The sequence below is a fragment of the Neoarius graeffei genome, chromosome 16 (assembly GCF_027579695.1).
Source record: "Neoarius graeffei isolate fNeoGra1 chromosome 16, fNeoGra1.pri, whole genome shotgun sequence".
NCBI classification, from domain to species: domain Eukaryota; kingdom Metazoa; phylum Chordata; class Actinopteri; order Siluriformes; family Ariidae; genus Neoarius; species Neoarius graeffei.
In genome coordinates, this window is record NC_083584.1 from 12853191 (window position 1) to 12875507 (window position 22317).

Here is a 22317-nt window from a genome sequence, read left to right on the forward strand (position 1 = left end):
ACTCTCTCTTTTGACTCACACATTAAAAGTATCACTAAAACAGCCTTTTTTCACCTGAAAAGTCTCTCCAAACTCCGTCCCTCCTTGACTTCATCTGCAGCTGAAACGCTTATACAGTGGGGCAAAAAAGTATTTAGTCAGTCACCAATTGTGCAAGTTCTCCCACTTAAAAATATGAGAGTGGCCTGTAATTTTCATCATAGGTATACCTCAACTATGAGAGACAGAATGGGGGGAAAGAATCCAGGAAATCACATTGTCTGATTTTTAAAGAATTTATTTGCAATTTATGGTGGAAAATAAGTATTTGGTCAATAACAAAAGTTCATGTCAATACTTTGTTATATACCCTTTGTTGGCAATGACAGAGGTCAAATGTTTTCTGTAAGTCTTTACAAGGTTTTCACACACTGTTGCTGGTATTTTGGCCCATTCCTCCATGCAGATCTCCTCTACAGCAATGACGTTTTGGGGCTGTCGCTGGGCAACACGGACTTTCAACTCCCTCCAAAGATTTTCTATGGGGTTGAGATCTGGAGACTGGCTAGGCCACTCCAGGACCTTGAAATGCTTCTTATAAAGCCACTCCTTCATTGCCCGGGCGGTGTGTTTGGGATCATTGTCATGCTGAAAGACCCAGCCACGTTTCATCTTCAATGCCCTTGCTGATGGAAGGAGGTTTTCACTCAAAATCTCACGATACATGGCCCCATTCATTCTTTCTTTTACACGGATCAGTCGTCCTGGTCGCTTTGCAGAAAACAGCCCCAAAGCATGATGTTTCCACCCCCATGCTTCACAGTAGGTATGGTGTTCTTTGGATGCAACTCAGCATTCTTTCTCCTCCAAACACGACAAGTTGAGTTTTTACCAAAAAGTTCTATTTTGGTTTCATCTGACCATATGACATTCTCCCAATCCTCTTCTGGATCATCCAGATGCTCTCTAGCAAACTTCAGACGGGCCTGGACATGTACTGGTTTAAGCAGGGGGACACGTCTGGCACTGCAGGATTTGAGTCCCTGGCGGCGTAGTGTGTTACTGATGGTAGCCTTTGTAACTTTGGTCCCAGCTCTCTGCAGGTCATTCACTAGGTCCCCCCGTGTGGTTCTGGGATTTTTGCTCACCGTTCTTGTGATCATTTTGACCCCACGGGGTGAGAGCTAGCGTGGAGCCCCAGATCGAGAGAGATTATCAGTGGTCTTGTATGTCTTCCATTTTCTAATAATTGCTCCCACAGTTGATTTCTTCACACCAAGCTGCTTACCTATTGCAGATTCAGTCTTCCCAGCCTGGTGCAGGTCTACAATTTTGTTTCTGGTGTCCTTTGACAGCTCTTTGGTCTTGGCCATAGTGGAGTTTGGAGTGTGACTGTTTGAGGTTGTGGGCAGGTGTCTTTTATACTGATAACGAGTTCAAACAGGTGCCATTAATACAGGTAACGAGTGGAGGACAGAGGAGCCTCTTAAAGAGGAAGTTACAGGTCTGTGAGAGCCAGAAATCTTGCTTGTTTGTAGGTGACCAAATACTTATTTTACCGAGGAATTTACCAATTAATTCATTAAAAATCCTACAATGTGATTTCCTGGATTCTTTCCCTCCATTCTGTCTCTCATAGTTGAAGTGTACCTACTGTATGATGAAAATTACAGGCCTCTCCCATCTTTTTAAGTGGGAGAACTTGCACAATTGGTGGCTGACTAAATACTTTTTTGCCCCACTGTACATGCTTTTGTCACCTCAAGACTGGACTACTGCAATGCCCTGCTCGATGGCATCCCAGCCAAGCGACTAAATAGGCTGCAATATGTCAAACTCAGCTGCTAGGGTACTCACTCACACCAGGCCCTGGGATCATATTACTCCTATTCTATACAACCTGCACTGGCTCCCAGTTAAATACCGCATTCAGTACAAAATTATCTTACTTGTTTACAAATCCCTACATAACCTGGCCCCTCCCTATTTATCAAATCTCCTAACTCCATATCAGTTACCTTTAAATCTTCGCTCCACAGATGTCCACCTATTCGCAGTCCCTTACTCTCGGCTCTACTCTATGGGTGACGGGGCTTTCAGTGTAAATGGCCCTAAGCTGTGGAATGCCCTGCCACTAGCGTTGCGCCAATGCTCAACACTGTCCTCTTTCAAAAAACAGCTAAAAACACATCTCTTTAGCTTGGCCTTTTCTCTTTGATTTTTAATAAAGTTGTTATTATTATTATTGATTTCTTATTATTTTATCATTGTTATTTTATTGTTTTGCTTTTATTGTTGTTTTTTACTGTTCAGTGTCCTTGGGTACCTTGAAAGGTGCTTATAAATAAAATGTATTATTATTATTATTATTATTACTGCATGTAACTATAAATGGATAAAAGCTGTGACATGTCATTCTTTAATAAGTAATTCGAATTGAAATAGTTTGGAATTTAACAAATTATGTAAAGAGAAATAAATGACATTGGGGTATGCTGTTTCAGGAAATTAGTAAACACCATACTATACTACACCACAACATCACTGATTAATTTCCTGTAACAGCACACCCCATGTGTTTTATTACTTATACTTATTGAAAACTTGCTAGTTTTGCATAGACAAGAAGGCTTGACGTTTTATTGTGATGGATGAGGTTGTGGAATCTAACCGTTGTGTTGATGTTGGTTTTGGTGGAACAGCACTGGGCAGCGTTCAGCCCTGACATGGACCTCCACCAGGTTCTCGACGCCTCAACAGATGTTCAGGACCTTCAACAGAGAGGAGTTCTAATCCTTGATGACAGGTGACTGAAGCTTCACGATTAACTGTAGTAATCATGTAGCAGTGTAGTTTCTTCCAGCTGTGTTCAAATGACAAACCTCTGGTTCTCCAGAAGTTTCTGTGAGGGCTTAAAGGAGCAGTTTGTAATGTTTCTAGTCTGAAGAAATGACAAATTGCTGCTTTAATGAATCGCAGAATACTCAAGATTTTCAAAATTCATCAGTTTCTACCGTATACAGTGGTGCTTGAAAGTTTGTGAACCCTTTAGAATTTTTTGTATTTCTGCATAAATATGACTTAAACGTCATCAGATTTTCACACAAGTCCTAAAAGTAGATAAAGAGAACCCAGTTAAACAAATGAGACAAAAATATTATACTTGGTCATTTATTTATTGAGGAAAATGATCCAATATTACATATCTGTGAGTGGCAAAAGTATGTGAATCTTTGCTATCAGTATCTGGTGTGACCCCCTTGTGCAGCAATAACTGCAACTAAACGTTTGCGGTAACTGTTGATCAGTCCTGCACACCGGCTTGGAGGAATTTTAGCCCATTCCTCCGTACAGAACAGCTTCAACTCTGGGATGTTGGTGGGTTTCCTCACATGAACTGCTCGCTTCAGGTCCTTCCACAACATTTCCATTGGATTAAGGTCAGGACTTTGACTTGGCCATTCCAAAACATTAACTTTATTCTTCTTTAACCATTCTTTGGTAGAACGACTTGTGTGCTTCAGGTTGTTGTCTTGCTGCATGACCCACCTTCTCTTGAGATTCAGTTCATGGACAGATGTCCTGACATTTTCCTTTAGAATTCGCTGGTATATTTCAGAATTCATTGTTCCATCAATGATGGCAAGCCGTCCTGGCCCAGATGCAGCAAAACAGGCCCAAACCATGATACTACCACCACCATGTTTCACAGATGGGATAAGGTTCTTATGCTGGAATGCAGTGTTTTCCTTTCTCCAAACATAACGCTTCTCATTCAGTGTTCGAAATACCCGTCTGCATTTTGCAGAATGATTTTCAAGATTGCAGAAGAAAAATTAAACAACCTGCAATTTTGCAGAATGAAAAAATCAGGCTCGGGATACAGTGGTTCTCAATTTAGCAAACTAGCGGCGCTGTAAATAAACTGAAACCTGCGCCGCGCGAACCTGACGGCGTTTTCCAGGTCAAAGTTGAGCAATATTACGTAATGGTGACGACAACCAAATAAGGGCAGTTGCCATTTTCCGATATAAGATTTCGTCACTTTTAATACCCGCCGGGAGGACCCGACAACTACCTTGGCAGTGTTCGGCAGTTTCCGCCATGCATCTCCCAGAATTCAATGCGACACAACAAACATGGCTCCCAAGAAGAGGATTGTTTCTTCGGGGGAAGAGTCCGACAAAAACGCCAAGAAAACAAGGACGATTTTGTCGTATCTCGGCAAAACCGGCAGCCAGCGTGACTCCAACAACAACAGCGACAGATCGCGCGTCCACGAGGGTGACAAAAATGAAGACGGGATCTGGTTCAGAAAGCGAAGACTCTGACTAGTTCTTATCTTGCATACATGTGTATTGGTAAATTGTATAGGTTTGTATATATTGTATTGTTGAATCATGCAAAATTATACTGATATTACTCACCGGCCACTTTATTAGGTACACCATGCTAGTAACGGGTTGGACCCCCTTTTGCCTTCAGAACTGCCTCAATTCTTCGTGGCATAGATTCAACAAGGTGCTGGAAGCATTCCTCAGAGAGTTTGGTCCATATTGACATGATGGCATCACACAGTTGGCGCAGATTTGTCGGCTGCACATCCATGATGCGAATCTCCCGTTCCACCACATCCCAAAGATGCTCTATTGGATTGAGATCTGGTGACTGTGGAGGCCATTTGAGTACAGTGAACTCATTGTCATGTTCAAGAAACCAGTCTGAGATGATTCCAGCTTTATGACATGGCGCATTATCCTGCTGAAAGTAGCCATCAGAAGTTGGGTACATTGTGGTCATAAAGGGATGGACATGGTCAGCAACAATACTCAGGTAGGCTGTGGCGTTGCAACGATGCTCAATTGGTACCAAGGGGCCCAAAGAGTGCCAAGAAAATATTCCCCACACCATTACACCACCACCACCAGCCTGAACCGTTGATACAAGGCAGGATGGATCCATGCTTTCATGTTGTTGACGCCAAATTCTGACCCTACCATTCGAATGTCGCAGCAGAAATCGAGACTCATCAGACCAGGCAACGTTTTTCCAATCTTCTATTGTCCAATTTCGATGAGCTTGTGCAAATTGTAGCCTCAGTTTCCTGTTCTTAGCTGAAAGGAGTGGCACCCGGCGTGGTCTTCTGCTGCTGTAGCCCATCTGCCTCAAAGTTCGACGTACTGTGCGTTCAGAGATGCTCTTCTGCCTACCTTGGTTGTAACGGGTGGTTATTTGAGTCACTGTTGCCTTTCTATCAGCTCGAACCAGTCTGGCCATTCTCCTCTGACCTCTGGCATCAACAAGGCATTTCCGCCCACAGAACTGCCGCTCACTGGATATTTTTTCTTTTTCGGACCATTCTCTGTAAACCCTAGAGATGGTTGTGCGTGAAAATCCCAGTAGATCAGCAGTTTCTGAAATACTCAGACCAGCCCTTCTGGCACCAACAACCATGCCACGTTCAAAGTCACTCAAATCACCTTTCTTCCCCATACTGATGCTCGGTTTGAACTGCAGGAGATTGTCTTGACCATGTCTACATGCCTAAATGCACTGAGTTGCCGCCATGTGATTGGCTGATTAGAAATTAAGTGTTAACGAGCAGTTGGACAGGTGTACCTAATAAAGTGGCCGGTGAGTGTATATCCCTTTTGAAGACAGTATTTTACCTTTATTCATAGATACTTTTGAATATTTTGTTTTCTCATACCAAGCTACACTAATACATGTTTTGTGTACATGTTCTATTTTTTTTTTTACTAGTGCTGTCTTGCCTGTGGTGCAGACTAGCACGAAGTAAAACAGTTGCCCTGTAAGACAAAGCTCATCGGTTCAGTTCTGTAGCTCTCAGTTCTGCCATGATTAGTTTGTACTCAGTTCTCTGTTGTTAGTTTAGAGCAGTGAAGCCCCTGCAGTCGTTCTCAGTTCAGTTCATGACCTTGCACTTTAGAAGCCAGGCAAACACAGTGAACCCAAACGTCTTTCCATTTGCCAGTTGGGTTTTATTCCTTAATGGCATCAATTCTTTGCATCATCGTGAGATGTAACAGAGTGTAGAATGGAAACCTTGCTTTCAATTTAAAACTACAGCTTGCAGATGCAAACACTGTGAATGAAGTACATTCTGGGTAACAATCTATTGTTCAAGCTACAAACTTCATCTTGACAAAATGTAACATGACGTGTAACATAAATGAATGTTTTGTTTCTTGAAGAACAGTTGTGTTCTATTTTTTATTGTGGTGATACCTTTATTAGTATGTTGTGTGGAAGGATAATGGGTGGGTGTGATAACTAGTACATTTATGAATTAGTTGGTATACTTCAAGTTGTAGTAGCCCGTAGTGTCAGGGCGCGGGGGATGAAAGACCTGTGGAGGGATCATGGTATCATGATAACTTTGCTGCAGAGAAGGATCTGTGAAGACTGAAATTAAAAATAGAGTGAGAGAATAAAGAATTACAGTAATGCTATGAGTTGTAAAGCTAGATATGATGTAAATATAGGCATTATTAGGTTGAGAAGGGTGTAGTATGGAGGCTTGTGTGTTTGCAGAAAATATTTCCAAATTGCAGAACAAAATTTTGACATTCTGCAATATTGCAGAACTCTGGAAAAAAGTATTTCGACCACTGTCATTTAAACCAAAATGTTCTATTTTGGTCTCATCCATCCACAAAACATTTTTCCAATAGCCTTCTGGCTTGTCCACGTGATCTTTAGTAAACTGCAGACGAGCAGCAATGTTCTTTTTGGAGAGCAGTGGCTTTCTCCTTGCAACCCTGCCATGCACACCATTGTTGTTCAGTGTTCTCCTGATGGTGGACTCATGAACATTTAACATTAGCCAATGTGAGAGAGGCCTTCAGTTGCTCAGAAGTTACCCTGGGGTCCTTTGTGACCTTGCTTACTATTACACATCTTGCTCTTGGAGTGATCTTTGTTGGTCGACCACTCCTGGGGAGGGTAACAATGGTCTTGAATTTCCTCCATTTGTACACAATCTGTCTGACTGTGGATTGGTGGTGTCCAAACTCTTTAGAGATGGTTTTGTAACCTTTTCCAGCCTGATGAGCATCAACAATGCTTTTTCTGAGGTCCTCAGAAATCTCCTTTGTTCGTGCCACAATACATTTCCACAAACGTGTTGTGAAGATCAGACTTTGATAGATCCCTGTTCTTTAAATAAAACAGGGTGCCCACTCACACCTGATTGTCATCACATTGACTGAAAACACCTGACTCTAATTTCACCTTCAAATTGACTGCTAATCCTAGAGGTTCACGTACTTTTGCCACTCACAGATATGTAATATTGGATCATTTTCCTCAATAAATAAATGACCAAGTACAGTTAGGTCCATATATATTTTGACACTGACACAAATTTTGGTTTTTTACCTGTTTACTGAAACATATTCAAGTTATAGTTATATAATGGACATGGACATAAAGTCCAGACTTTCAGCTTTCATTTGAGGGGATCCACATTAAAATTGTATGAAGGGTTTAGGAGTTTCAGCTCCTTAACATGTGCCACCCTGTTTTTAAAGGGACCAAAGGTAATTGGACAATTGACTCAAAGGCTATTTCATGGGCAGGTGTGGGCAATTCCTTCATTATGTCATTCTCAATTAGGCAGATAAAAGGCCTGGAGTTGATTTGAGGTGTGGTGCTTGCATTTGGAAGATTTTGCTGTGAAGAAAACATGCGGTCAAAGGAGCTCTCCATGCAGGTGAAACAAGCCATCCTTAAGCTACGAAAACAGAAAAAAAACCATCCGAGAAATTGCTACAGTATTAGGAGTGGCAAAATCTACAGTTTGGTACATCCTGAGAAAGAAAGAAAGCACTGGTGAACTCATCAATGCAAAAAGACCTGGACGCCCACAGAAGACACCAGTGGTGGATGATCGCAGAATAATTTCCATGGTGAAGAGAAACCCCTTCGCAACAGCCAACCAAGTGAACAACACTCTCCAGGAGGTAGGCGTATCAATATCCAAATCTACCATAAAGAGAAGACTGTATGAAAGTAAATACAGAGGGTTCACTGCACGGTGCAAGCCACTCGTAAGCCTCAAGAATAAAAAGGCTAGATTGGACTTTGCTAAAAAACATCTAAAAAAGCCAGCACAGTTCTGGAAGAACATTCTTTGGACAGATGAAACCAACATCAACCTCTACCAGAATGATGGAAAGAAAAAAGTATGGTGAAGGCGTGGTACAGCTCATGATCCAAAGCATACCACATCATCTGTAAAACACGGCGGAGGCAGTGTGATGGCTTGGGTATGCATGGCTGCCAGTGGCACTGGGTCACTAGTGTTTATTGATGATGTGACACAGGACAGAAGCAGCCAGATGAATTCTGAGGTATTCAGAGACATACTGTGTGCTCAAATCCAGCCAAATGCAGCCAAACTGATTGGTCGGCGTTTCATAATACAGATGGACAATGACCCAAAACATAAAGCCAAAGCAACCCAGGAGTTTATTAAAGCAAAGAAGTGGAATATTCTTGAATGGCCAAGTCAGTCACCTGATCTCAACCCAATTGAGCATGCATTTCACTTGTTAAAGACTAAACTTCAGACAGAAAGGGCCACAAACAAACAAACAACTGAAAACCGCTGCAGTAAAGGCCTGGCAGAGCATTAAAAAGGAGGAAACACAGCGTCTGGTGATGTCCATGAGTTCAAGACTTCAGGCAGTCATTGCCAACAAAGGGCTTTCAACCAAGTATTAGAAATGAACATTTTATTTACAGGGCGGCACGGTGGTGTAGTGGTTAGCGCTGTCGCCTCACAGCAAGAAGGTCCTGGGTTCGAGCCCCGGGGCCGGCGAGGGCCTTTCTGTGCGGAGTTTGCATGTTCTCCCCGTGTCCGCGTGGGTTTCCTCCGGGTGCTCCGGTTTCCCCCACAGTCCAAAGACATGCAGGTTAGGTTAACTGGTGACTCTAAATTGACCGTAGGTGTGAATGTGAGTGTGAATGGTTGTCTGTGTCAGCCCTGTGATGACCTGGCAACTTGTCCAGGGTGTACCCCGCCTTTCGCCCGTAGTCAGCTGGGATAGGCTCCAGCTTGCCTGCGACCCTGTAGAAGGATAAAGCGGCTAGAGATAATGTGATGTGTGTGTGATGTGATTTTATTTACAATTATTTAATTTGTCCAATTACTTTTGAACCCCTGAAATGAAGGGATTGTGTTTAAAAAATGTTTTAGTCCCTCACATTTTTATGCAATCATTTTGTTCAACCCACTGAATTAAAGCTGAAAGTCTGAACTTCAACTGCATCTGAATTGTCTCATCTCATCTCATTATCTGTAGCCGCTTTATCCTTCTACAGGGTCGCAGGCAAGCTGGAGCCTATCCCAGCTGACTACGGGCGAAAGGCGGGGTACACCCTGGACAAGTCGCCAGGTCATCACAGGGCTGACACATAGACACAGACAACCATTCACACTCGCATTCACACCTACGGTCAATTTAGAGTCACCAGTTAACCTAACCTGCATGTCTTTGGACTGTGGGGGAAACCGGAGCACCCGGAGGAAACCCACGCGGACACGGGGAGAACATGCAAACTCCACACAGAAAGGCCCCCGCCGGCCCCGGGGCTCGAACCCAGGACCTTCTTGCTGTGAGGCGACAGCACTAACCACTACACCACCGTGCCGCCTTGTGGTAATGTACAGGACCAAAATTAGAAAAATGTTGTCCCTGTCCAAATATTTATGGACCTACACTACCGTTCAAAAGTTTGGGGTCACCCAGACAATTTTGTGTTTTCCATGAAAAGTCACACTTTTATTTACCACCATAAGTTGTAAAATGAATAGAAAATACAGTCAAGACATTTTTCTGGCCATTTTGAGCATTTAATCGACCCCACAAATGTGATGCTCCAGAAACTCAATCTGCTCAAAGGAAGGTCAGTTTTATAGCTTCTCTAAAGAGCTCAACTGTTTTCAGCTGTGCTAACATGATTGTACAAGGGTTTTCTAATCATCCATTAGCCTTCTGAGGCAATGAGCAAACACACTGTACCATTAGAACACTGGAGTGATAGTTGCTGGAAATGGGCCTCTATACACCTATGTACAGTGGTGCTTGAAAGTTTGTGAACCCTTTAGAATTTTCTATATTTCTGCATAAATATGGCCTAAAACATCATCAGATTTTCACACAAGTCCTAAAAGTAGATAAAGAGAACCCAGTTCAACAAACAAGACAAAAATATTATACTTGGTCATTTATTTATTGAGGAAAATGATCCAATATTACATATCTGTGAGTGGCAAAAGTATGTGAGCCTTTGCTTTCAGTATCTGGTGTGACCCCCTTGTGCAGCAATAACTGCAACTAAACGTTTGCGGTAACTGTTGATCAGTCCTGCACACCGGCTTGGAGGAATTTTAGCCCATTCCTCCATACAGAACAGCTTCAACTCTGGGATATTGGTGGGTGTCCTCACATGAACTGCTCGCTTCAGGTCCTTCCACAACATTTCCATTGGATTAAGGTCAGGACTTTGACTTGGCCGTTCCAAAACATTAACTTTATTCTTCTTTAGCCATTCTTTGGTAGAACGACTTGTGTGCTTCGGGTCGTTGTCTTGCTGCATGACCCACCTTCTCTTGAGATTCAGTTAATGGACAGATGTCTTGACATTTTCCTTTAGAATTCGCTGGTATAATTCAGAATTCATTGTTCCATCAATGATAGCAAGCCGTCCTGGCCCAGATGCAGCAAAACAGGCCCAAATTATGATACTACTACCACTATGTTGCACAGATGGGATAAGGTTCTTATGCTGGAATGTAGTGTTTTCCTTTCTCCAAACACAACGCTTCTCATTTAAACCAAAAGGTTCTATTTTGGTCTCATCCATCCATAAAACATTTTTCCAACAGCCTTCTGGCTTGTCCACGTGATCTTTAGCAAACTGCAGATGAGCAGCAATGTTCTTTTTGGAGAGCAGTGGCTTTCTCCTTGCAACCCTGCAATGCACACCATTGTTGTTCAGTGTTTTCCTGATGGTGGACTCATGAACATTAACATTAGCCAATGTGAGAGAGGCCTTCAGTTGCTTAGAAGTTACCCTGGGGTCCTTTGTGACCTCACCGACTATTACACGCCTTGCTCTTGGAGTGATCTTTGTTGGTCGACCACTCCTGGGGAGGGTAACAATGGTCTTGAATTTCCTCCATTTGTACACAATCTGTCTGACTGTGGATTGGTGGAATCCAAACACTTTAGAGATGGTTTTGTAACGTTTTCCAGCCTGATGAGCATCAACAATGCTTTTTCTGAGGTCCTCAGAAATCTCCTTTGTTCGTGCCATGATCCACTTCCACAAACATGTGTTGTGAAGATCAGACTTTGATAGATCCCTGTTCTTTAAATAAAACAGGGTGCCCACTCACACCTGATTGTCATCCCACTGATTGAAAACACCTGACTCTAATTTCACCTTCAAATTAACTGCTAATCCTAGAGGTTCACATACTTTTGCCACTCACAGATATGGAATATTGGATCATTTTCCTCAGTAAATAAATCAACAAGTATAATATTTTTGTCTCATTTGTTTAACTGGGTTCTCTTTATCTACTTTTAGGACTTGTGTGAAAATCTGATCATGTTTTAAGTCATATTTATGCAGAAATATAGAAAATTCTAAAGGGTTCACAAACTTTCAAGCACCACTGTAGATATTGCACCAAAAACCAGACATTTGCAGCTAGAATAGTCATTTACCACATTAGCAATGTATAGAGTGGATTTCTGATTAGTTTAAAGTGATCTTCATTGAAAAGAACAGTGCTTTTCTTTCAAAAATAAGGACATTTCAAAGTGACCCCAAACTTTTTAACGGTAGTGTAACTGTATAATATTTTTGCCTCATTTGTTTAACTGGGTTCTCTTTATCTACTTTCAGGACTTGTGTGAAAATCTGATGGTGTTTTAGGTCATATTTATGCAGAAATATAGAAAATTCTAAAGGGTTCACAAACTTTCAAACACCACTGTATGTAAGTCCCAGTGGATTTTTGTGTGTTCTGCTCTGATTCTCAGTTTATGTCTGCAGGGGACTGCGCTGTTCCTGGGAGGGTTTAGCGTTATTGGACAGTATTTTGCCCATTTTGCTGCTGGAGTTGGACATGTTCTTCCACATACACAGACTTTCAGATGGACAAAGAGAGACGTGAGAGTTGACAAATTTTCTACAGCTGATTCTTGAGTAACATGGGTACGAAGACGCAGAAGCACTGCTTTACATCAAGGCTGTTCATGCTGGACTGAAAGGCCAAATAAGCACACATTATTTTTTTTAATATACAGTGTCTTCCACAATAATTGGCACCCCTTGTGAAGGTAAGTAAAAAGCGTTAGGGAAAAAAAATCCACCTTTTAGTGAAGTTGCTTCATCTCACACTGAAAAAATGGGAAAAATCCAACCTTTAATTGAAATGAAATTAATTCATTCAGAGAAAAACAAATCCCTCATCAAGAAAATTATTTTCAACAAAGTATTAAATGCAGGGTGCAAATAATAGTGGCACATGTGTTTTTGTTGTAAATAATGATTTCTTGTTGAAAGGATTTGCTTTTCTCTGAATAAACGTATTTCAGTTAAAGCTAGACGGCCTTTCGATTTCATAAAATCGGTGAAATTTAGTCCCCTCTGAAATGTGTTCATGGTGATGTATGCTTATTTCCGTAATAGCTCACAAAATATCAGGCCATTCTGTGGCTGGGAAGTTATTTAATTTGAGGGGATTAAAGCAAATAATGTGCATGAAATCACTCGCTTCATGCAGTCAAGCAGACAGAGGAAGTCCGTGTGCATGCGCATGCGCAGGTTTACCTTTGAGCGTGCACTGACAGTTCCATCATTCTGTCACTAAACGAACAGCTGATCACACCGAGGTGCTCGCTGAGCACCGATATTTATGAGTTTGGTCCTGCGTTTCCTTTCCTTCGCATATAACAACATCTTTTCTTCTCATTTTCCATTACTGTGGTCGGCCTTTCACTTTTCGTTCGCACACTCACGCCCTCCATTTTTCTCTCCTGTTTAAAATTTGTATCCCGGAATGCCTTGCGCGAACAGGGAAAGCCCGCCACGTGATGCATGACGTAGTATCTTATATTGGGTCATGGTGAAGCAGGAAAAAATAGTGGAGAATTTAGGGCCACGTGGCTTTAAATTCATTAATTGTTCTATTAAAAAAAAACTAATAAAATTGGAAAGCTGTGATTCGAATTCAGTAGCTTTCAGTTCACTAAACAAAAATAACTGGGTGTCGGGGGGAAAAAATCTGAAAGGTAGTCTACCTTTTAGAGGTTGGATTTTTCCCAATTTTTCAGTGTGAGATGAAACGACTTCACCAAAAGATGGATTTTTATTTTCTAACGCTTTTTACTTATCTTAACAAGGGGTGCCAATAATTGTGGAGGGCTCTGTATAACAGGTGGGCTGGTTTTCTTACTCCGATGATGTCATTATTGCTACTGAAGTGGGTTAATTTAATTCCCTCGGCAGTTCGTCAGAAGAACGAACACAACACTGTTAAGCAGTTCTTTCAGTAATTGGTACTCAACATTTAAACATGACGACTTCCTGTTTTACTCCTGAATATTATTCTCATTCATTTCATTATCTGTAGCCGCTTTATCCTTCTACAGGGTCGCAGGCAAGCTGGAGCCTATCCCAGCTGACTACGGGTGAAAGGCGGGGTACACCCTGGACAAGTCGCCAGGTCATCACAGGGCTGACACATAGACACAGACAACCATTCACATTCACACCTACGCTCAATTTAGAGTCACCAGTTAACCTAACCTGCATGTCTTTGGACTGTGGGGGAAACCGGAGCACCCGGAGGAAACCCACGCGGACACGGGGAGAACATGCAAACTCCACACAGAAAGGCCCTCGCCGGCCACAGGGCTCGAACCCAGGACCTTCTTGCTGTGAGGCGACAGCGCTAACCACTACACCACTGTGCCGCCCCTGAATATTATTTAATTAGTTAAAAAAACAAAACTGGTTCTATCTGATTTTACCCATAATTTTATTTTGTATTATTATTTATTTATTGACACTTTTTCAAAAGACTGATAAAGGAACAATGTACATTTTTACATAACGGTAGCTCTATTGTTGTTGTTGTTGTTGTTTGTATACCATTGTGCCTATGAATCTTTTCAGGGTATTATTTCTCGACAGGCTCGATGCTGAGCGATATGATAATATGATGTTTAAATTGTGATATATTAACATCATGATACACTTCTGAGTGTACTCAGTGTCTTAAGAGTCAGTTCTTCTACTATATATGAAAATAAATCAACAGTGATGCGTATTGAAGTGTGTGTTTTATTTTCCTGTTCTATGACAGGAATTTGGCAATGATTAAAATTTTTATTTATTCAACAACAAAACGTCCTACTGTTGTGGAATGTCCAGGAAACAACGCAGTTCCTGTTCTCATGAGAAACAGTCATTCCCTCGCGAGCCTCTCTGTATTTCTCAGAATTCAGTAGGGCTGGTTAATTCAGATTCTGGGCAACCAAACGTGGACCTTTTCCACCTTTCGAGTTGTGATTCATTATTTTAAAGCAGCCAGCTCACCTTTCCCAGAATCCTCTGGGCCAAGTCCAGAGTCACCATTTTCACATCCATGGATATTCCACTATTTGGGAAGAACAAGTTGCAGCAATCCAGTGACATTGTGAGTCATAGATCATAACGTGAAATTGAAGATATTTTGTCACGGTAGTTCTATTTTAAATTATTTTGACCGATCCGTTCTGCTGTCGTATGGTTATTGGCCGTCTCGCTGGCACCACGAAGGAAAGAAAACATCAGTTATATTCTATTCAGAATTCCACATATGACACGTAGATGAAGGAAGAATGCAAGATGGATTTTGAAGGGATCACTAACGGTAAATTTGCAGAGGATTTGCTGCACGGAAAGCTAGCGGAGTAGCGGTCATCCGCTTTCAGAACAAACAGTGAACTGGATTCTGGGAAGGATGAGTCTAAAGCTTTAAAGCTAGACGGCCTTTCGATTTTCTAAAATCGGTCAAATTTAGTTCCCTCTGAAATTTAGTCATTGTGATTGTTTATTTCTGTAATATCTCACAAAATATCAGGCCATTCTGTGGCTGGGAAGTTATTTAATTTGAAGGGATTAAAGCAAATAATGTGCATGAAATCGCTCACTTCGCGCAGTCAAGCAGACAGAAGAAGTCCGTGTGCGCATGCGCAGGTTTACCTTCTTTTTTTGGGTTTTACGGCAGCTGGCATCCACAGTGTTGCATTACTGCCATCTACAGGTTTACCTTTGAGCGTGCACTGACAGTTCCATCATTCTGTCGCTAAACGAACAGCTGATCACACCGAGGTGCTCGCTGACCGCCGATATTTATTAGTTTGGTCCTGTGTTTCCTTTCCTTCGTATATAACATAACGTCTTTTCTTCTCGCTTTCTGTTACTGTAGTCGGTCTTTCACGTTTTATTTGCTTCCTCCATTTTCCTCTCCTGTTTCAAATTTGTATCCCACAATGAACGGGGAAAGCCCGCCATGTGATGCATGACGTAGTATCTTGAATTGGGTCATGGTGAAGCAGGAAAAAATAGCGGAGAATTTAGGGCCACCTGGCCCTACATTTATCAATTGTTCTCATCTCATCTCGTTATCTCTAGCCGCTTTATCCTGTTCTATAGGGTCGCAGGCGAGCTGGAGCCTATCCCAGCTGACTACGGGCGAAAGGCGGGGTACACCCTGGACAAGTCGCCAGGTCATCACAGGGCTGACACATAGACAACCATTCACACTCACATTCACACCTACGGTCAATTTAGAGTCACCAGTTAACCTAACCTGCATGTCTTTGGACTGTGGGGGAAACCGGAGCACCCGGAGGAAACCCACGCGGACACGGGGAGAACATGCAAACTCCGCACAGAAAGGCCCTCGCCGGCCATGGGGCTCGAACCCGGACCTTCTTGCTGTGAGGCGACAGCGCTAACCACTGCGCCGCCCACCCAATTGTTCTATTTAAAAAATAAAAAACTAATAAAATTGGAAGGCTGCGATTCGAATTCAGTAGCTTTCGGTCCGCTAAACAAAAATAATTGGGTGTCGGGGAAAATTCTTTTTAAGACCATCTCATCTCATCTCATCTCATTATCTCTAGCCGCTTTATCCTTCTACAGGGTCGCAGGCAAGCTGGAGCCTATCCCAGCTGACTACGGGTGAAAGGCGGGGTACACCCTGGACAAGTCGCCAGGTCATCACAGGGCTGACACATAGACACAGACAACCATTCACACTCACATTCACACCTACGGTCAATTTAGAGTCACCAGTTAACCTAACCTGCATGTCTTTGGACTGTGGGGGAAACCGGAGCACCCGGAGGAAACCCACGCGGACACGGGGAGAACATGCAAACTCCACACAGAAAGGCCCTCGCCGGCCATGGGGCTCGAACCCGGACCTTCTTGCTGTGAGGCGACAGCGCTAACCACTGCGCCGCCCACCCAATTGTTCTATTTAAAAAAAAATAATAAAATTGGAAGGCTGCGATTCGAATTCAGTAGCTTTCGGTCCGCTAAACAAAAATAATTGGGTGTCGGGGAAAATTATTTTTAAGACCTACAGTTGAAAAATCTGAAAGGCAGTCTAGCTTTAATACAACCTGAGGTAATGCAGATATGTAGAGGTTTTATTGATTCTTCTGCACAAGGACACTCAAGATCACAAGAGTGTTCATGAAAAAATCCTCCCCTGAAGGTTAGAGAAGAAACCTTGGGCCCAAAGGGTAGCAGGTTCAATTCCTGGGACAGGAAGGAAAAATATGAGGGGAGTTGAGTGAATTTTTCCCTCCCTCTGTATTCATGGCTGAAGTGCCTTTGAGCAAAGCACCTAACCTCCAACTGCTCCCCAGGTGCTATAGCATAGCTGCCCACTGCTGTGTGTGTGTGTGCGTGCTCATTGCTTACTGCTCACTTGTGTGTTCACTGCTTCAGATGGGTTAAACACAGTGGAAGAATTTTGCTGTGCTTGCGTGTACATGTAACTAAAATAAAGGCGGCTTCTTCTTTCTTTTTTTACTCCTACTTCTTCTACTAGTGATCATCACGTACAGCTGCACCTCTGTCCACATCTGCATCTTTTCAATTTAGACCAGCGTGAATAGACTGAGCGGACAGGCTGTTTTTCTACATAGCCATTCATTCTCTTTCCATTCATGAGGTGCCGTTCTGAACAGGTTTGCAGGTTTGGGCTTGCCTTTTTTCTTTTCTTTTTTTTTTTGTACTAGTGTCCCTAATACACACAGGCAAAAGAAATCTGCTTGTAAAAACCACACCCTTCTGTCCCAATGGACCACACACGCATATACACACATACACACACCTGTGGTTCTGTGCTTGACATGTCTTTAACGTCAAGGCGAGGCTAAATAAACAATGGGTGTGTGTGTGTGCTCTAATACAAAGATGACCTGGAGAAGGAATGTGCTTCAAATACAGTGATGAAAATCAGATTTAGGATCCTTTAGAACAAATCTGGCTAAGTTACTGGATTGTATTACTGATGTAAAGCAGTGGCTGGCACGGAACTTTTTGCATTTGAACGACAGCAAAACAGAATGTGTTTTATTTGGAACGTCACCCACGTCAAATGTTTTTACAACAAATTTTGGTACTCTGGCCCCCTTTTTTAAACCATTTGTACAAAATCTTGGGGTAACATTTGACAGCGGGCTTAAATTTGATAAACAGATTAGTTCTGTTGTTAGAACGAGCTTTTTTCAACTTCGTCTCTTGGCCAAAGCGAAACCGTTTCTCAGTCGCCAGGATCTCGAGAAGGCAATTCATGCATTTATCAGGTCGAGACTGAACTATTGTAACGCCCTGTATGTTGGCCTCAGCCAATCTTCAATTTTACGTCTTCAACTTGTACAGAACGCTGCAGCCCGATTTTTAACAAGCACGTCTAGACGTGAACACATTACTCCTGTGTTGTCGTTACTCCATTGACTTCCAGTTCGTTTTAGAATTGATTTTAAACTTATGTTGTTTGTTTTTAATGCCATCAATGGCCTGGCTCCCTCTTATTTGTCTGAGATTTTAACTATTCGTGATCATGGTAGGGCCCTGCGTTCTTCGGGTCAGCTTCTGTTACACTGTAAAAAAAGAATAGTTGAGAATACTTGAAATTTCAAGGCAACAGTCTGCATTAAGAATTTTATGTTTTGCCAATGATGTGCCCATGATAATCCAAACTATGATAAAACTGTTATCTTTATTAAGAATTCTTAATTAAGTCAATTTTCAATTCCTCATTCTGCCAACATAGATTTCTCTTTTTGCTGAACAGTGGCATTCACAGTAGTACAAAAAGGCAATTGAGGTTATCAGACTTTTTTCACCTTTATTTGGATAGGACAGTGTAGAGACAGGAAATGAGCGGGAGAGAGGGACGGGGAGGGATCGGGAAATGACCTCGGGTCGGAATCAAACCCAGGTCCCCGGATTTATGGTATGGCGCCTTATCCACCTGAGCCACGACGCCATACCCATGATGTGGGTTTTAAAAACTTTATTTCAATATTGAAGTTTTGTAATTGTGTAGCACAATAAAAAAAAAGGCATGTATAGTTTAATGATAAATTGTGATAACCTTGGGGATGTCGTGGCTCAGGTGGATAAGGCGCCATACCATAAACCCGGGTTCGGTTCCGACCTGAGGTCATTTCCCGATCCCTCCCCGTCTCTCTCTCCCGCTCATTTCCTGTCTCTACGCTGTCCTATCCAAATAGAGGTGAAAAAAAATTGTGATAACCTCAATTGCCTTTTTGCACTACTGTGAATGCCACTGTTCAGCAAAAAGAGAAATCTATGTTGGCAGAATGAGGAACTGAAAATTGACTTAATCAAGAATTCTTAATAAAGATAACAGTTTTATCATAGTTTGGATTATCATGGGCACATTGTTGGCAAAACATAAAATTCTTAATGCAGACGGTTGCCTTGAAATTTCAAGTATTCTCAACTATTTTTTTTTTACAGTGTAGAAGTTCCAAGGTCGAGATATAAACAGTGGGGTGATCGTTCTTTTGCTGTCGCTGCTCCCAGACTGTGGAACAATCTGCCCCCCGACATTCGCACCACTATTGATCCCGGCCTTTTTAAATCAAAGTTGAAGACCTACTTTTTTAGATTGGCATACAATCCTGACTAGGGGAGTCTTGTTTTTGAAGGGTGCTTCGTTTCGTCTGTTTTATTTCATGTACTTCTGAAAGGCTTTTGGTAACCTGCAGTACGGTGGCACCTTCCGCAGTTAAAACCTGTGTTTTTGTGTTTTGGTGTTCTGTTTTATGGCTTTGATGTAAAGCACTTTGGGTACCTTTTGGTTATTGTAAAGGGCTATATAAATAAAATTTGATTGATTGATTGATTGATTGATTGAAATCCCACATGTAACTAATGAATTTCTGTGCTTGATGTCACTCCTATTAAAAGATGATTAGTATATGAAGAGCATTCCTTTACAGTACACATTGCTGGTTTTGCTGTTGCAAAATATACACTCATTTACAGTACCACTTTCCAATACCTGCTCTCATCTTCAGGACTCTAAACTGTTGGCATCCCTGAATAATAATAATAATCAATAAAAACCTTTCTAATTGGTCAGAATCTCATCTCATCTCATTATCTCTAGCCGCTTTATCCTTCTACAGGGTCGCAGGCAAGCTGGAGCCTATCCCAGCTGACTACGGGCGAAAGGCGGGGTACACCCTGGACAAGTCGCCAGGTCATCACAGGGCTGACACAGACAACCATTCACACCTACGGTCAATTTAGAGTCACCAGTTAACCTAACCTGTATGTCTTTGGACTGTGGGGGAAACCGGAGCACCCAGAGGAAACCCATGCGGACACGGGGAGAACATGCAAACTCCGCACAGAAAGGCCCTTGCTGGCCACGGGGCTCAAACCCGGACCTTCTTGCTGTGAGGCGACAGCGCTAACCACTACACCACCGTGCCGCCCGTTTAAATGTAATTTGAAAAAGATAAAAACTATAATTTCATTCTTTAATAAATAAAAATGTAATAATTTGTAAGTTGATGTGATCTATCTGGGCAGCATGGTGGTGTACAGTAAGTGGTTAGCACTGTTGCCTCACAACAAGAAGGTTCTGGGTTTGGAGTTTGCATGTTCTCCCTGTGTCTGTGCGGGTTTCCTCTGGGTGGTCTGGTTTCCCCCAAAAGAAATGCAGTTAGGTTAACATAGGATGGCCTTGGGCTGAAGTGCCCATGAGTGGTGGCGTGCACGTACACAGTGGCTTTGCTCTCCTATGATGAACTAAATTACATTTGTGCAGTGACAGTAAAGGCATTTTTATATACAAAACATACACAGAGTCAAGCCAGAAAGTCTGCACACCCCTTTCACCTTTTCATTGTATTACAGATTTATTCTACAGTAGATTTTCATTTTTTGTCACAAAATAGCCCATAATGACAAAGTGAAAGCAGGTTTTTAGAAAATATGCAATTTTATTTTACTGACAAAAACAGGTTATTTAGGAGTTAAATCTCTGTACATACCCTTAGCCTAATACTTGGTTGATACACCTTTGGCAGCAATTACAGCTTCAACGCATCTTGGGAAAGAAGATACGAGCTTGGCACACTTGTTTCTGGACATTAGTCCCCATTCCTCTTGGCATATCCTTGCAAGCTCCGTCAGGTTGGATGGGGAGCATTGGTACACAGCCATTTTCAGCTCCTTCTACAGATGTTCAATTGGATTCAGGTCTGGGCTGTGGTTGGGCCACTCAAGGACATTCACAGACTTTCTCCAAAGCCACTCCTTTGTTCTTTTGGCTGTGTGCTTTGGGTCATTGTCATGTTGGAAGGTAAACCTTCACCCCAATCAGAGGTCCAGAGCACTCTGGAGCAGGTTTTCTTCAAGGATCTTTGTGTACTTAGCTGCTGAAAAACATCCCCACGTCATGATGCTGCCACCACCATGCTTCACTGTAGGGATGGCATTAGCCAGGTGATGAGTGGTACCTGGTTTCCTCCAGACGTGACGCTTGGTATTCAGACCAAAAAGTTCAATTTTGTTTTTCATCAAACCAGAGAATCTTGTTTCTCATGGTATGACAGTCCTCTAGGTGCCTTTTGGCAAACTCCTAAGCGGGCTGTCATGTGCCTTTTACTAAGAAGTGGCTTCCGTCTGGCCACTCTACCATAAAGGCCTGATTTGTGGAGTGCTGCCTGGATGGTTGATCTTCTGAAAGGTTCTCCCAGCTCCACAAAGATACACTGAAGCTCTGTCAGAGTGACCCTCGGGTTCCTGCTCACCTCCCTGGCTAAGGCCCATCTTCCCCGATCGCTCAGTTTGGCCAGGTGGCCAAGTCTAGGAAGATTCTTGGTGGTTCCAAACTTCTTCCATTTACAAATGATGGTGGCCACTGTGCTCTTTGGGACCTGTAAAGCTACAGCAATTTTTTTCTGTATCCTTCTCCAGATCTATGCCTTGACACAACCCTGTTTCTGAAGTCTGCAGATAATTCCTTTGACCCCATGGCTTGGAGTTTGCTCTGACATGCACTGTCAACTGTGGGACCTTATATAGGCAGGTGTTGGCAATTCCCAAGCATGTCCAATCAATTGAATTTACCACAGGTGGACTCCCAATTAAGTTGTAGAAACATCTCAAGCAGTATCAGTGGAAACAAAATGTACCTCAGGTCACTTTTGGGTGTCATATCAAACAGTGGCGGCTGGTAGTCTTTCAAACAGGGGAGGCTGGTCGGTTACGATATTTCCAGATTTTAAAAGAAAAAACACATCAATTTTGCCCATACTCTTGCCTCTGATCTGGCTGATTGTTGGCAGCGTCACAAACTGTGAAATAACAGGTTCTTTTGGCCCATTAGCCTACTGTCCAATATACATGATGGTGGTGTTGGGGGGGTATATTTTAACATTTTATGTTTTAAAATTGTGGCATGTTGTTTAAAAATTGATCATTATTGAAAGCAGCTCTTTGTCAGGAACCTCAGCAGTAACAGCAGAGTGTTCTGGAATAGGCACAAGCACTGACCTTGGGGAGCCAAACATAGAGCTGGGTGCCACACATTTCATTCAATGACACTTTCCCTATATTTTACTTATTTTGACTGAGAAATGTTTTATTGACAATTTTGATAACCCTTCACTTTTAATCCAGGTCTGTAGTGTGAAATGTTCTCGGCTGTGTTTTTGTTTAAAAATGTTTTCCAAATTGTAG

The 22317-nt window shown here is 42.3% G+C and overlaps 1 protein-coding gene across 2 annotated transcripts in view; it reads left to right on the top strand.

Moving 5' to 3' along the window:
- The window catches only part of rsad1 (radical S-adenosyl methionine domain containing 1), a 68834-nt gene extending 56480 nt beyond the window's left edge, over positions 1–12354 (top strand). For both annotated transcript variants that reach the window (XM_060942510.1, XM_060942509.1), the window contains 2 exons: positions 2682–2785; positions 12073–12354. In XM_060942510.1, coding sequence (XP_060798493.1) covers positions 2682–2785; positions 12073–12193 — 225 coding nt within the window. In that variant the 3' untranslated portion in view covers positions 12194–12354. The remainder of the gene's footprint in view (positions 1–2681; positions 2786–12072) is intronic.
- Positions 12355–22317: the final 9963 nt, after the last annotated feature.